Consider the following 17312-nt stretch of genomic DNA (forward strand, 5'->3'; position numbering starts at 1 on the left):
TAGCACAACAAAACAGAGCTGTAAAATAAACATTACAACTACGGCAAATTAATTATAATGGAAAGACTTGGGTTGCTATGACTGCACCACACTTGCCTCGTCACACTTTTCTGCACACAGAACCTAATCACTCACTTCTATTTTACTTTTTATCCCATGAAAATTTTAGCTGTTTCATGGAAATATTTTCGAAATATACTTTTACTGACCCCTGCCCTTGAAATGTACATTTATAAATGTATATATTTTACCTGTGAACCGTACAGTTTGAACTAACACTCAAGAGTTCCAAGATAATGAATAAAGCATAACATTTTTACTTTAAATTTTATTAATTGATATGATGAAAAGTGATGCAACAGTGAAGAGCACACTGATGCAGGTGCAGTGCAGGTGGTACAGGCATGGGCAGTATTTGCCAATAGGACTAATAGAGGGAGTTTAGATCCTTATCAAAAATGAAATCTAGATTTAAGTAGCATCCTCTTCTTAGGGATAACTATATGCAAGGCCAGGACAAATTCCCGAAAAAATTATTGTGCAATGGTAGAGTGCCTACTATGTTCAAAAAAGAAAAAAATTATTATACCTCAGTACTAACTTGTCTGCATACCCAACAAAAGGTGTTTACAAGCGTAGGAGTTCCAAAGCTAAATTGTGCCATTTCATTTTGATATGATTTCCAAATCTCTCCATTTCATGAGCACAAAAAGACACAAGCGTTCCAAAAGAGGAATCGAGTTACACTCGCACACCCTGGCCTTCAAGTGTGATAACTCCTTCAAGTGTGATAACCCCTGGTGCACAGCAATGGAGGAATCGGCGTCCCCCCTTGTTCAAATGGATCCAAAATTCTTTTTTCTATTTTAGATGAGCAGTTGCTGGAGCTGAATCAGGGAAAGAATCCCTTTCCTGTTTAGGGTGAGATTTATTTGTATAATGTGTCAATCGCAGTGGAGAATAGCGATGCAACAATTCATCGAAAGCCAATACTGCAGTTCAAAACACTGGTTTAAAAATGAACATCCACTTAATCGTTATATATTCCTCAATAGTCATGAGCGAATCTGCAAAATGCATTAAATTCAATGGGCATTTTGTGTGCTGTCTTTATGGGTGTCTGCTTTTTCATGCAAAATGCATCGAAGTCAATGGGCATGTTTTTTTGCACAGAAACCATTGGAGTTAATGAACATTTTTTGTGGCATTTTTTTCATGTTGAATTCAATGGGGCATATTTTTCAAAATGTGAAGTTTGAGTGAAATTCTGCCACTCTATATTAATTTCTATGGGATTGTGAAAGGCGTTTTTATTAAAGGATAAACTTTCACCTTCAACCATTGATAAATACTCTTTTAAAAATCCCATAGAAATGAAGGAAGAGAGGCGGAATTTCACTCTAGAGGACAGTGGTGATCTGTAACTTCACTCTTTGATAAATATGCCCCCATCTCTAACTTCACATTTTTTTTTAAACTTGTATGTTTATTATGCGGAAAACAAGTTCAAAATACACAGTAGATTCGAGTGAACATACTCAAAGCACATAGCAACCCAAACAGTATCCAGACTGTTTAGTACACAATATAAGAAAGGAAAATAAAAATAAAGAAGAATAAAATAAATCAATATAAAGGCATCAGAAAATAATAGAAAAAGAAACAATAAGTAGTACATGGCATATCTGGCATAAAAAGTAAAGTTAAAGAGTTTTAGGGTAGGCAACTAATCTACAAAGCTCCTGACAGCACTCGTAGCAATAATCATAGAAGACTGAACATCACGAGATTTGCAAAGGATGCCAAGGATCCCAGATCTGACCACATTTGATTTTGGACTCCAGCGTTTCCGCAGTCATCCTCTCCATACGTTCTCTAGAGTCCATGTGCTGGAGTAAATGCTGTATAGTAGGTGTTTCCTTTTGCTTCCAGGATTTTGCTATTAGAGTAGTCGCCGAATTGAAAATATGAAACAACAGTCTCTTATTAAGGCTCGGAGAATTTTCAGGATAGATTTGTAGCAGCCCTATCTGGGGCAAGCACGGCAGAGTATAGTCCAATCTGTCCTTCAGTAGGGCAAAGACCTTAGACCAAAACGGTTGAACCGATTCACAGTGCCACCACATGTGAAGATATGTGCCAACTTCCCCACATTGCCGCCAACACAAAGCAGAATAATGGGGGTTTATTCTTGCTATCTTTTGCGGAGTGAGGTACCAGCGATGAAGTATTTTTAGATGCGTTTCAACATGGTTTGTGCAGTTGGTGGCACCTTTGGGTGCTGAGATGGAATACTGCCAGATGCGAGGGGCAAAATGGACCTGAAGATCATCTTCCCATTTCAGCATATAAGGAAATTTGAAGTCATCCGACAACTGGAGTTGCTGTTTATAGCAATCCGAAATGAGTCCTCTACCATCCCATGCTTTACTACAAAGATATTCCATGTTCGTCTTTTGGCGTAGGAGCTTTACATTCGGGAGATAAGATTTAAGAAAATGAGTCACCTGAAGGTAAGTGTAACGCTGAGAAAATGGCAAATCATATTTTGCAGCTAAGTCCTCAAATCCCCTCAAGGAATTCGCAAAATACAAGTGCCCAACATCAGTGATTCCTTTAGTAATCCATGATTGGAGATTGACATTAGGGATCAAATATTTCAAGGCTGTGATGGGAGTCAATGGCGATGGAAAGGAGGTAAGCTGAAGTTTTTTAACTACGACATCCCAGACATGTAGCAGAGTTCGAGTTGTAGGCAATAGGTTTGTGATAGATGGCCTTAACTTCTTAGGTAGCCAGAACAATTGCAACAAATTGTGATCACTAACAAAGTTAGACTCAATGTCCACCCAATTCCTAACCCCAGGTGGGGAGTGCAAACGAATTACAGTTTCTAACATCGTAGCAATTCTAACTTCACATTTTGATAAATATGCCCCTTTACAGTTAGGCCCATAAATCTTTGGACAGAGACAACTTTTTTTTCTAATTTTGGTTGCATAAAAATGTGAGGAACTAATGCCTTTTTTAACACAAATACATCATTTCAGGGGCTCAAAAGTTATTAGAGAACTGAAAATAAAATGTTAATTTCTAATACTTGGTTGAAAACCCTTTGCTGGCAATGACAGCCTGAAGCCTTGAACTCATGGCCTTTACTGCAGGGGCTTTCAGTTGCTGTTTGTTTGTGGGCCTTTCTGTCCAAAGTTTAGTCTTCAACAAGTGAAATGCAGCTCAATTGGGTTCAGATCAGGTGACTGACTTTCCCATTCAAGAATATTCAACTTCTTTGCTTTAATAAACTCCTGGGTTGCTTTGGCTGTATGTTTTGGGTCATTATGAAACGCCTCCCAATCAATTTGAGTGCTGTTCCACGCCTTCTCCATACTTTATGCTTGTCATCATTCTGGTAGAGTTTGATCTTGGTTTCATCTGTCCAAAGAATGTTTTTCCAGAACTGTGCTGGCTTTTGTAGATGTTTTTTTTTTATCAAAGCCTAATCTAGCCTTTCTATTCTTGATGCTTATGAGTGGCTTGTACCTTGCAGTGCATCCTCTGTATTTATTTCATGCAGTCTTCTCTTTATGGTAGACTTGGATATCAATACGCCTACCTCCTGGAGAGTGTTGTTCACTTGTTTGGCTCTTGTGAAGGGGTTTCTCTTCACCATGGAAATAATTCTGTGATCATCCACCACTGTTGTCTTCCGTGGACATCCAGGTCTTTTTGCATTGCTGAGTTCACCAGTGCTTTCTTTCTTTCTCAGGATGTACCAAACTGTAGATTTTAACATTGTAGCAATTTTTTGGATGGGTTTTTTCTGTTTTTGCAGCTTACGGATGACTTGTTTCACCTGCACGGAGAGCTCCTTTCACGGGATGTTGTCGGTTCAATGCAAAATCATCCACATAGAAGCACCCCCCTACAAGCTTCATTGCTAATGCCATAACAAAGGAATTGCCCACACCTGCCCATGAAATAGCTTTTGAGTCAATTGTCCAATTACTTTTGAGCCCCTGAAATGAAGTGATTGTGTTAAAAAAAAGGCTTTAGTTCCTCACATTTTTATGCAATCTTTTTGTTCAACCTGAAAAGTCTGCAGATCAGCTGCATCTGAGTTGTTTTATTTAAAACTCATTGTGGTAATGTACAGAACCAAAATTAGAAAAAAGTTGTCTCTCTCCAAAGATTTATGGGCCTAACTATATGTCCGTTCTTTCTCTTGCATCTCATTTTGCAGTGGCTTCTTGGGCTTTACACCAATGGCAATTTTTGCAGCAAATCCATGCCAGGTGAAAAATTTAGCTCCTAACTATTCCTCTGTTTTTATGAAAAGGCGAATGCCTGTGTTAATGTCTGTTAAGGGAATAATATTGCATTCTATTGCATATGTGTTTAGTGATGCCCTATATTGAATATAGGTGGTGATTGCTCCATGGTTCCCATAGCAGCCTGTGTCAATTGACTCAGCTAATCAGGCGTAGATTTTGATGCAGAGTGCTGAAAATTGTTAAATCCTAACACTGAAGATTTTCAGCACAACTGTATTTGATACATTTAGAAGTAAATGCACAACTGCTCATGTTAGTGCATCATCCACAAGCTGTCTCAGGTACATCACCACCAGTCACACGTAATTACACTGCAGTAGTGGGAAACACACTGCATTGTGGGTAAAAGCATTTTGACTTGAAGTCTTGTGTCTCCTCCATGAGCCCAAACTTATGCTGGGATTCCAGGAAATAACGCTGCACTTGTGAGTTAAAAATATGGCATATTGTGTCAGATTTTTGCAAATAGCACTTTCATTTCATTGTCATGCCTTGTTCCCTTGGCTAATATTAGTCTAAGCTTCCCTGTTGAATTTTTTTAATTCCAAATAGCAATTGCAATTACAAGATTGAGAGAGATCATATACTATAAGCAGCATTTATATAAGTACTAAAGGTAAGATCACTAGGGGGTGCAAGTTGCCAGGCACTACCATTGATTCTGTTGGTTTACATGCTGCCCCAAGCCAGTGTTCCTCTTCTTCATAAAATGCAGCTGCCAGTGGAACTTTTTGAGTGTTACTGCCATATTGTTCCTAACAACGTGGCACCCCCCAGTGATTCTACATTCTCCCTTATTATATCTATATCTTTCAGTAGGGCAGCACACCGCTTCTTTGTGTGTATCCCTGGTGCAAGGTAAAGTAATTCCATATGCAATAAATCAGACCTGCAACACCGGGTTTTCTTATTCAAGACAACTGTATTAAAAGGTGCATGTACAGCCGACGTGACGTTTCGGTCCCATCAGGGACCTTTCTCAAGGCAACCATGTCTGTTACAATCACATATATATACTTTAAGTGAACCAATCTGTGAGTAGTGACATCATCAACATGTGTGATTAGCATGTGTAATTAGCATAATAATACTATTAAAGGGGACCCGTCACCCAAAAAAATTATTCAAAATCCTATTTTATCAGATTAGTCAAGGATAATGAACTTTAATTACACTATATAAATTATTTGAATATTGTTTCCTTCAGTCTGGGATTTCAAAATTACAGCAAGCAGGCAGCAGCCATTTTGTGGACACTGTTATTAAGACAAGCCTTGCATCATCTCAGAATTTTGTTTTTGCACCAGAATGGGGGACCCAATGTCCATCCCCATGCCCTGGCCACACAGTTATATGGTAAAGAGAACGGGGGAATGTGTGGGGAGCAGTGACATCTAAGAAGTGCTGAATTGAAAGTGAAAGTAATTGTCTGCCCTGCCTCTATGCCATGGGCATAGAGGAGGGGCAGACAATATTTGATTGACAGCTGAGATTTTTAAATCAGCTTACAACAGCTATGAATGCTTAAATAAAAAATAGAAATTGGATTTCATGTTTAATTTGAAAAGGACTTTTATTATACAGATTTTTGTGTCTGGGTGACAGGTCCACTTTAAGGTGACTTGTGCTAAAGGTTAACTAGTGCTCATTAGAGCATAAAGTGAATGTGTGCTGTTTTAAATGTAAAACAGTTAAAAGGGTAAAAGATTAAAACATACAGATAGTGATAATAAATTATTCATGATAACTAATAATAACCCCATCTTATTGATGCGGTGTGAACGTGAACCCAGTTCCATTGTGCTCACTAACAGTTTATCAAAACATACTAAAAAATTTATTTTCCACTTTATTCTATAAATTCTCAAAAATCTCACGTATCACCTATTAGTCAAAAACAAATTGCAGGTCATTTTCAATTATGCTATATTATATTCCCTTAGCTCTAATGTACGACTTTACTACTATTCTGTACTTCACTACTGATCTCCTCCAACAATGGTGGGTTGAATAAATATCATGCATCAATGGGAAAAAACTGAAAAACAATGTTCCAAAAAAACAGTTCCTTTTCACAGAAAACAGTTCAGGGATAATGAGCTGTTAAGGCCCCTGGGGGTCACACACTTAAGTTTGTAGGTCCAGAATGCCTCCCTCTGTAATAACCTACGGTCTAGATCCCCTCCTCGTGGTAATCCTAGAACACAATCAATGGGCATACATTTAAAAGATGATTCTGGATGCTTGGCTGAAAGTCAATGTTGTGCCACTGGTTGTTTAGAAATGTCCTGTTTGGCATCTTTTTTAGTTTCTTTATTACCTTTTGGGTCCAAGGCAGCTCTGATGGTAGACCGTTGCATGCTGATTCTCTCCTTTAATTGTCTAGTGGTTTTCCCAAAATACAAAAAAACACATGGGCACTTTATAATATATACAGGTATGGGACCTGTTATCCAGAATGCTCGAGACCTGGGGTTTTCCGGATAACGGATCTTTCCGTAATTTGGGTCTTCGTGCCTTAAGTCTACTAGAAATTAATTTAAACATTAAATAAACCCAATAGGCTGGTTTTTCTTCCAATAAGGATTAATTATATCTTAGTTGGGATCAAGTACAAGCGACTGTTTTATTATTACAGAGAAAAAGGAAATAATTTTTAAAAATTTGGATTATTTGGATAAAATGGAGTCTATGGGAGACAGCCATTCCGTAATTCGGAGCTTTCTGGATATCGGGTTTCCGGATAAGGGATCCTATACCTGTACAACATTTCGAGATGTACACGTAAGCCTGTGCTTTATCGTGTATCTCTTTCCCATGTGTGGATGAAAAAACTGACTGCCAGTGATTAGAGAGTTACACATGACACACCCACCACATTTGAACACCACCAACCTCCCCATTTCGGTGTGTACCCCACATTTGCTCACCGGATCCGTTGGTGAAAGGACACAGATTGGTCACTTAAAGTATATATATGTGATTGTAACACAGACATGGTTGCCTTGAGAAAGGTCACGGGACAGAAACGTCACGTCGGCTGTACATGCACCTTTTAATACAGTTGTCTTGAATAAGAAAAACCGGTGTTGCTGGTCTGATTTATTGTATATATATATATATATATATATATATATATATATATATATATATATATATATATATATGAATTAATCTATATGAATGCATTTTATATGAGCTCTGTCAATGCTCTCCTGCAAACAGCACATTAAATATATTAAAATCTATTGATATGCACTACCTTATCTGCCTTTCTCTAAAAAGATAGATCCGTTTTTCGAATAAAGTGACTATATAACCTCACTCTGTCTGCTAAACTATTTTACAATACATCTTAATACCTGTACAGGTATGGGACCTGTTATCCAGAATGCTTGGGACCTGGGGTATTCCGGGTGACAGATATTTCCATGATTTGGATCTTCCTACCTTAAGGGGCAGATTTATCAATGGTCAAATTGAAAATTCGAAGTAAAAAAATTTAAATTTAGAGCTATTTTTGTGTACATCTACTAGGGAATAGTTCAATTTCGATTTGAAAAAAAATTATAGAATTCAACTATTGAAATTTTTCATGTACTGTATTTTTAGAACTTCGACCATACGGCCATCTAAAACCTGCCGAATTGCTGTTTTAGCCTGTGGGGGACCTCCTAGAACCTATTGGAGTCAATTGGTGGACTTTGAAAAATCGAAGTTTTTTTTTTTTAAATACTTTGAATTGAATTAGATAGAATACGATCTTACTTCAATTCCAATAATCGAATACAGCCTATTCAACCTATGGTACTTTTAGAACCATATTTATTAAATGGTGAGTTTTCATTTTCACCCATTAATAAATAAAATATTAATTTATAAATAAAATAAACATCCCATAGGAATGAATAGAACTTGGGTGACTATACATTTATTAAGTTAGAAACTCATATTTTGATAAATCAGCCCCTAAATAAACCCAAGCTGCTTGTTTTGCTACCAATAAGGATTAGTTTGGATCAAGTACAAGGTACTGTTTTATTATTACAGAGAAAAGGAAAATTATTTTTTTTTTAATTATTATTTGATAATAATGGAGTCTATGGGAGATGGCCTTTCTGTAATTTGGAGCTTTCTGGATAATGGGTTACCGGATAACGGATCCCATACCTGTATTTGCTTTCTCTTTCCCATTTTTTTGCATAGCTGTTCTTATGGGAAAGGCAAATTATAATTCCTGCATTCCTTCTCCTGCTGTGATTGACAGCAAAGGATCATTCAGTATGTATGTATGTATGTATGTAAGTAAGTATGTATTCTGGCTTACAATGCCCTATTTTATTTTACACAGTGTCTTGTTCAATTTAAGATCCCAAACCCCTTTGTCATCTGCTCCAATGAGATTCTTCCTGTTGTCTGCTGAAAGATATATATTACTGTAATTGAACTGGATGAGTGATCGTTACTAATGAATGTATTAAACAGAAGAAGATCCAGCACATCACCATTTGTTACCTTTTTCCTTTATGTCAAACTTGTATATATTTTGCTATTTATGTCTGCCATAAATCTTAGCCATTTATACATCAATGTTATTATTATGTAGGACAATATCAAAAGTATTTATCTAGAAAAATAAACTGGCCTAAATATAGTCTTCCCCTTAAGTTACCCAGCAATGAAATATCACTAGATCTGTTTGAAATAATCTTCTGTCCGTCGATCAATAATGCCTTGGAACCCGCCAGCTCTTTGTGTTTAGTGCATTTAAAAGCAATTTCATCATTAATATAAAATCCATCAATCAATTCTGTTAATGTCGAGCCCAATCTGCCACTCAGATAAGCTCTGATATGAGATGGAAGGGAATTATCTGAAAAATTTGGCACAAATGTACATTTTCTTTTATTGAACTCAATGCTGTACTCACACAATTTATTTTAAAAAGAGGATTGCTGAGCTGATAATATTCCCGCATAATATAGACAGTGCTGGTAAACTTTTTCTGTTAAAACAGTAAATAAAACCTCAACACTGGTTCCTGGTTGTCACGATCGGCACCCAAAATCCAGAACCAATGGCAGGCTCTCTGTTCTCGCCTCTCGCTTCCGCCTTTAACAGCCGCCTTTCACCTTGGGAGGAGCCCTCGGCTAATCGGATGCCGCCAGGTTTTATAAAGAGAGGAGCCAAGCTAAGGGTTCTGGACGAGCAGAGGGGCACGATTGTTATGCAAAAGACTTTTGGGCAGAAGGTCACTGACAAGTCAAACAAGCAGGGGTCAAAGACAGGAGATCAATCAAGAATGGTCAGGACAGACACGGGTCGGAATACAGAAATCAGAATAGTTGAATACCAGGCAGAGGTCATGATCACAGAAATCAGAAAAGTCAGACAGGCTGGGGTCAAAACACAAATCAGAATTTCACAATAGCACCTAGGATCTCACTAAGACGAACCAAATAACAGGCAATGGAAAAATACAAAATGTCCCTTAAAGTACCTTTGAATTTCGCGCCATTGCGTGCCGGCATCATCAAGCCAGCGCAAATGCACATATAAATAAAGAAGATTCGTGCCACGCGCGCCCTAAGTTACTGGCACACAGGAAGAAGAGGAGTGGCGTGGTGGGTGCTTCCGCCGCACCACTAGACCACCAGGATGAGTTATTACACTGGTTTTGTCGTAAGGTAAACTGATTCCCCACGTACATGCTTTCAACATTAGAAGGGAAAACAAATGTAGAGCTTATATTTATACTGTAGAATGGATCGTAATAGCTAGGTTAGATAATACATCTGAATCATGGATAGCTTTTCTACATGACTGTGAGAATACAGAGTGCACCTAATGACCAGCTGAAATAGTTTCTAGATTTTTATTTTTCAAAACTGCAGTAGTTGCCAACTGCTAAATTCACGGTCTTTATTCTGAGTCATGGTCTGAGACCCTGAGAACAAATACTGTATAACATGGTGTGGCTCTCATCCAATAATTGTTGTGCACCAGTTCCAGTTGGTAAGTAAAAAATTACTATGATCTATCACGTCCCCTGTATTAGGCAAAACTTCTTTATATCTCTCTCTCTCTAACTGGGAAACTTTTTTATTTTATTTGTTTTATTTGATATTGTTCCAAAACAAAAGGAAAACTTTCACAATTTGAACTGTGGGCTTTTTAACCATGAACACAGAAAACATGTTCAACCAATAATACATCATTATACCTAACATTAGTACAATGCACAGTATTATTTATTTCTTGTCTATGAGCTGACTTTGTTAGGTATCTGGATCAGCTATGAGTTCAACTGTTTGTGTGAAAAATTACTTTACAAAATCTGTGTTTCCTGCAGAGCAATTCCAGCTAAGCTCCACCAGGACAGAAGGGGTCGCCAAGATCTAGCAAACCCCTCATTTTAATTAGAAGCTCTAAAATAATGTATTGATTTTAATTGCCACTGCAAAAATCACAATATATCTGGTACTGGATGCTAAAAATTAAAACAAAATAAACTATATAGAAATTTGGGTTCCACTTGAAATTTATGAGGCATAGTAAATTGAAATGAAAAAAGTACGAAACAATCGATTCCAGCTAAATAAAAGCAATTTGAATGAATTGTGCAGAGAGAGAAGGAAGGGAGCAAGGATAATTCTTTAATAATCCACTTGCCTTGCAAGCTGTAGATCTCACCAACGCTGTTTTGTCTGGTGATGTGATGCCAGTATGCACTCCGAGGAAGTGATATTGATTTGGACAATGTCATAGGTTCTGTCAGAGTAGTCTGGAGCTGCAAGAAAATGTACAGTTATAAATCTCTTTCTTTTCTTTTATATTCTGCTGGTAATTTCAAATGGGAAACTCCTAACTTCTCTGTAATGAATACATAAACAATCTATAATCCATTTGCATTATTTAGAATGTTGGTTTCAGATTCATTCCATTTTAAGTTTTCTAACCATTGTGCCAGAAAAGGCTGAATACAAGAAAATATAATTTTTTGTGGTAGAAAATGATAACAAGCGGTATTAACCTTCCTTAACATAATCCAACTATGATTGATAATCAGACCTTGCATTAAAATGTCTTCTGCCTAATGTATAAAATATAGTATATATATATATATATATATATATATATATATATATATATATATACACATACATACTATAGAGAGAGAGAGAGAGAGAGAGAGAGAGAGAGAGAGAGAGAGAGATGAATAGTACACACTCCTGTATTAAAATCTAAGCAATGCCAAGGAGTACTTTAAACATATAAAGGTATGAGGCCAATAGAGAGTTACAATGGCAAAGGGCTGGTGATGTAGGCATGTAGGCATGCCATGTTGATGGTGGGAAGGTTGTAGCTCCCATCATTCCCAGCTACAGTCAGGTGATCCCAGTGGCGCCAATATAAAGGGCAACTGTTTGGCAGTTTCAACCATCGATAATTACAACTGTGATGAAACAGTAGAATTCTTAATGAATCAGGAAAGTGATTGTAGGACTGGCCAGACTAGGGATGACTTTTATGTAGTTGGCCAGATTGACTATATTGACAACAAAGCCTGTTATGTTTATTAAAGGGGAGGGCATTTTTTAGTAGCTTAATGTCTCAATGTCCCTGATATATAGATAATCGGGGAGTGCAGAATACCTCTTGTCTTTGCCTTTATGGTGCTTCCTCCGGTTGTAAAAGTCCCATTGAAGAGAGTCCTTAGGACCTCACTAGTTAAGGCTTAGAATCTCAGAGGACCTCAGTGGAATAAGGGAAGATCCATCTTGTACTTGAGGGCTAGCTTGTGGTAGGCTATATCTTATGGTTAGTTGGTCCAGAAGTAAAAGATAGCGATCTTAACATTCTGAAGCGTACTCAAGGGTTGTAGAGGATTAATATCCATGGCATATTTCCACAATTGCTCATCACTTTTACCATTATTACTTTATCTAAAAACCATTGGAGTTCATTAACATAATTTTTAATGTTGTAATTAGCATTTAGTAATTATAAAATATATAACACTTTACACAATACAGTAAGTCCTCATCCCACAGAGTTTTCTTTCTGACATTCACAGGCTTGGACAATACAAAAAGGAAATTTAGAAATCTAGAGTGGGTGTAATCTCCTTCAATCCTGCACACATTGGTCATAAAACAGCAAAAATACGTTTTCTTGAGGGTTTATTTATCCTTGAAGAATGTCATATTATGGGACTGCCAGCATCTTTGTGTGTTATATATATATATATATATATATATATATATATATATATATATATATATATATATATTTATAAATAAATATGGGATAAGCATTTGTATGCTACACTTAAATGTATTCACATGCATTTTGTATCATACAGTATGCATACTGTATACTAAATAAATATATATTTACACACACATAAATATACATACTGTATCTGTTTAGCAGATCCTTCATATGTTTTGGACAAAGAAACCTGTTTAGCAACTCAGTGGCGTGGTTGTTATAGAAACAGCAATCTGTTTATTTGAAATACCTCTGCATGCGATACATTAACACCTGGAGGCAGATTTACTAAAGGGTGAACTGGCTAACGCTAGCAATAATTCAATAGCATTACTGCCCGCAGGGACATCACCGATTTACTTATGGGCACAGAGGCCAATTCACCAGCGAAAGAGACTGGTGATATCGGTCATTCGCTCTCTATCGCCAGGCAACTTTTCACTTTTTTCGGTTGAACATTACCTCTTTCGCCAGAGTTGTCTTCACCACCTCAGACCAGGCAAAGTGCATTAAAGTATCTAGATCTTCCTCAATTTTCTGTCACTTACATTATATTGTGTGAGTCGAAAATGCATCAAAGTCCAAAAAACGCTAGCGTCTTTGCCTTTCTTCAAAGACCTAACTTGAACTTTTTTGGAGGAACTGGTTTTCCCCATACATTTGGAAACATATGGAACATTAATTTTACAGTGGGCACATTTGTAGGGCATTAGAATAATCTATTGTCTTTATTAAGGTCCCCTGGACATGTGTTTTAAAAAGTGTAATTTGTAAGTATATGCACCAACATTTAACATAAAGACGTCTATACAACTTTAAATTTCCCGCCTATGCAAATTGACCTGAGTGCAAGATCCCTAGCTAAGTTTCACTAGGCAGAAATGAACGCTAGCGCATCAAATGCTCACATTAACAAAGTAACGCTAGTGAAAAGTCGCCAGTTTTCGACACCCACAATAAAACTCTGCATTTTAGTGAATTACCGTAGTCTGAGCGCATTTGTGCCTTGTGAAGTGTAGCAATGGGTGCGAAGTAGTTACTGGCGACAATTCGCCCTTTAGTAAATCTGCCCCCTAGAATGACTATACATTGGCAATACAATATTACCTTGTATTTTAAATAATGTTTATGAAAAAGAGTCTTACTCTTGATTTTTTCTCCAGTTCTAGCATGAGCATTTCATGTTGTTCAGCTATTGCCAGAGTAGCAGAATGGACCTTTTGATAGATCTTCTCACCTTCTTTTGTTTGGAATGTAAACAGTCCCTCACCAGTGTCACACATTCTGTAATAAAACATCACTGGTGACAATTAGAGTGTTGATACTGGAATAAAAAACCCCAATAGACATTGGAACTTGAATTGCCTTATATTATGTTCATGCCTCTTATTTTAACCTGAGAGCCATTAAAACTGTTAGATTCTTTAACACAGGAGGTGAGGACTAAGGATGTTCCAGCTACAATTGCTTTTTAACAGTGATATATTTAAGACTATATTTTCAAACAAAATTCTTACCCAATAAAGATTTCAGGTCAGTTTATTAACGCATCTTTATATGTTGGCTCTTCACTCCGCAATCATCACTATAATTCTTTTTGTTAAATCCGCCTGTTAGGCAGGTTCTTTTAGCCGAGAAGAATCAGACACAAAACAATCTTTTGCCCTAACAAGATTAACATAGGCTTTCACACTACTTTTTTTGCACTGTTGTTACTATGAAAAGCTCTACATGACATTTTATTTATTCATTTCTACAGAAAACTGCTTTCTTCATTTAAACTGTTAAGATCAGTCATTTTATTTTGTGACCTAAAGTGATCTTAGGGATGTGATTATATCAATAATATCTACTGCAGCTGGAAGGAGAATAGATCTTTTTTATGTTTTTAGTTTCACATAGAAAAATATTTTACCCAGCGGCTTGGTGTTAAAGAGGTTAGAAAGTTATGTAGCCATTAAGAAAGCTCGCTATTTGGTAGTCCAGGCAGCACTAGCCTGGAAATTGGACTGCATTGGACTGCTTCTAGTGAAGACATGAGGCAGTTGGAAAATCTCTTTATATATTGCTATTTGAAAGGTATTTGACTATATAATGAATGTGAAAATGATTGGTTTGAAAGCTGGTGGAACAGTTGATATTGTCTTGCACATAAATTTAGGGACAGATACTGAACAGCAAAAGATTACAGGCAGGAATCTTTGATAATTGAATGTTGATGAAATACTGTTATCAACTCCCACATGCCAATTTATCACTGGATGTATCTGTGGTTATAAAAAAGGAATTTGCAAGCTAAAATCCAATGAAAGCATTTTCACAGGTAATAAATTGATCCAATAGCATGGGAAATAAAACAGGATGAAAAAATAATACAATAGATTAAAGGAACAAGTATGTTTAAAAGGACTGTTCCAATGACATTCATACAACCCTGATTATAAGATACATCAGTTGAACGCATGGAAACAAGTAGTTGATTTTCACACAATATAGGTTAATTGACAACGACACTTCTCACCAACAACAAGAGAATGGCAAGATATTTGTCAGATGTACTGCCTGCAGCCATGGCTATGCTTTCAGCTTCAAATAACCCTAGCATCTGTATAGCTTCTATTGAGACAATTAATATATAAACCTTGGGTCACAGAAAAGGAGAAGAATTTCAAAGAATTGTGTCTCAGCACTTACTCCAAAGTCAACAAGTTTCATGGTTCAATAACATCCCCTGGTAATATGGTCTCATCCACAGAAATGGATTTTAAGTAGACGGAACATTTTTCAAGTGACAAGTTTAATTATAGTTTGTCTGCAAATGAAAAGAAAAAGCAACAGCTAATCTCACATATGTTTGTTCTAATGACCCCTGTGCCTTTGTTGAATTAATATACTTTGATATAATGTGAACATCTTTCAAAGATCAACATCTGTCACTGCTTGGCGTTGATATGTGTGGAAGGAAATTGGGTACATGACCGGCCTGTTAAAATGCAGTCCCCATGGGAAGGGAATGGTTTTTCTTTCAGCTACATTTTCATAAACCGCCTTTGAAATCAGACATTTGGTAATTATCAGTCTAATACTAGCCATATCTTCTTGTGTCATTTCATGCTTTTTTGCAGTTGAATTGAGCAGCAATACATTTTTCAAATCAATGGACACTGACTAGGAATTCTGGATTTCCATGGTGGGATTAATCACTGCATGGTGCAGAACAAGAGACAGTGGCTTATTCTATGGTGGGGCATGGGAAAAGCAAGTGCCCTGCACATTTTTTTGGCACCCTTTGATAAAGGGATTATTGGCTCAAATGTTTTGTTTTTATAAACAAAGTGCAACATGTTTGTATTCAGTAAATCCCTTACCTCTTAGGGACTGCCTAAGCATATTTCTGGGATGCTTACATGCTTTCTGAAATTAACTTTAATGGGCAGATTTATCAAAGCGTGAAAGAGTTCAACACTGTAAAATTCCATCAGTCTCTAGTCATGCCTATGGAATTTTTAGAGGAGTATTTATCAAGCAGTAAACCCTAACTTACATCCACTGATAAATATGCCTCTAAAAATCCCGTAGGAATGAACAGAAAGTGGCAAAATGTAACTGTGGTGAGCTCTAATATCACACTTTGAAAAATCTGCCCTGGAAGGTCTATTTATCAAAATTTAAATCTGTGTAATTTTAGAGGGTTTTTTTACTTTGCATAAACACCAATTTTTATCATACTCGAATGTTTGCATATTTAATACAAAATCCGAATATAAAAAAATTTGCTTAAATAACATTTTTTTTTTTCAAATTGGATACCTTGAATTTCTATGGGTTGAAAAATCTAAAAAAACTTGCATAAAAAACACTTTAAATTTGGAGTGGCCAGCTCCCATTGACATGAGCTTTTAGATGCCGAAGTTTCTGAAAGCATAATTTGATTTTAGAAGTTTTAGTTTAAAAAAATTGAATTAGAAGCACAAATTTCAAATTTGAACTTTGATAAATCCCCCATCCTTAGTGTGATGTAAACAGCAGTATTCTAAGGGACTTTGCAGTTGGTTTCATTAATTTTTTTGTTGTGTTCGTTATTATTTGCTTTTTTTTGTTTTTGAAACTTTCAGGCTTGTAATTTTAAGTACAATTTGGCACTTAATAAACCTAGCAACTAGAAAGCAGCTAGGAAGTCAATACTCCTAACATTTTTAGCGTTATTAATAGATTGAGTTACAAAACAGGATATGCAACTGTTGCATCTAAGCAGTACTTACCTCCCAGATTCAAATGTAAACCATGTGGAATCCCTGCCGTATCTCCTTAAAGAGCTTAGAGGCCACATAACTAGCTTGACCTTTGCATTGTGAATGTCCCACAGATAGATATTCTCATGTGTGATCTGCATTGTGCATTCCCCGTAGATGTCTAAATTTGGTGTTGGCATGAGATAGACATTGAACCGTTCTAAGAGAAGAAAATAAGACAAGTTGAAGTCGCATTTATGTTATGATGTTAACAATATGCATGTGTAGAAAAAGTGGTCTTCAAAACAAAATATTTAACTTATGGGGGATCAGTAAATTTTATAATATTATGATCTTTTATTTAGTCTTAAATAATGCAAACACCTGTGTAAATCAATAAGGATAACCAACATGCTCCTTAAGGAAGCAGGATAAAAGTATAAATCAATGCAAAACATTTTCAAAAACGAAATTC

General features: G+C 36.5%; 1 protein-coding gene across 1 annotated transcript in view; it reads right to left on the minus strand.

The window, feature by feature from the left end:
• dok6.L (docking protein 6 L homeolog) overlaps positions 1 to 17312 on the minus strand; it is a 153262-nt gene that overhangs the window by 19419 nt on the left and 116531 nt on the right. Inside the window, exons 5-7 of the mRNA XM_041566352.1 lie at positions 16868 to 17057; positions 13751 to 13889; positions 11004 to 11121 (exon numbers count right to left, since the gene is read on the minus strand). Of these exons, the coding sequence (XP_041422286.1) occupies positions 11004 to 11121; positions 13751 to 13889; positions 16868 to 17057 (447 nt within the window). The remainder of the gene's footprint in view (positions 1 to 11003; positions 11122 to 13750; positions 13890 to 16867; positions 17058 to 17312) is intronic.

Source organism: Xenopus laevis, chromosome 6L (assembly GCF_017654675.1).
Source record: "Xenopus laevis strain J_2021 chromosome 6L, Xenopus_laevis_v10.1, whole genome shotgun sequence".
Lineage (NCBI taxonomy): Eukaryota > Metazoa > Chordata > Amphibia > Anura > Pipidae > Xenopus > Xenopus laevis.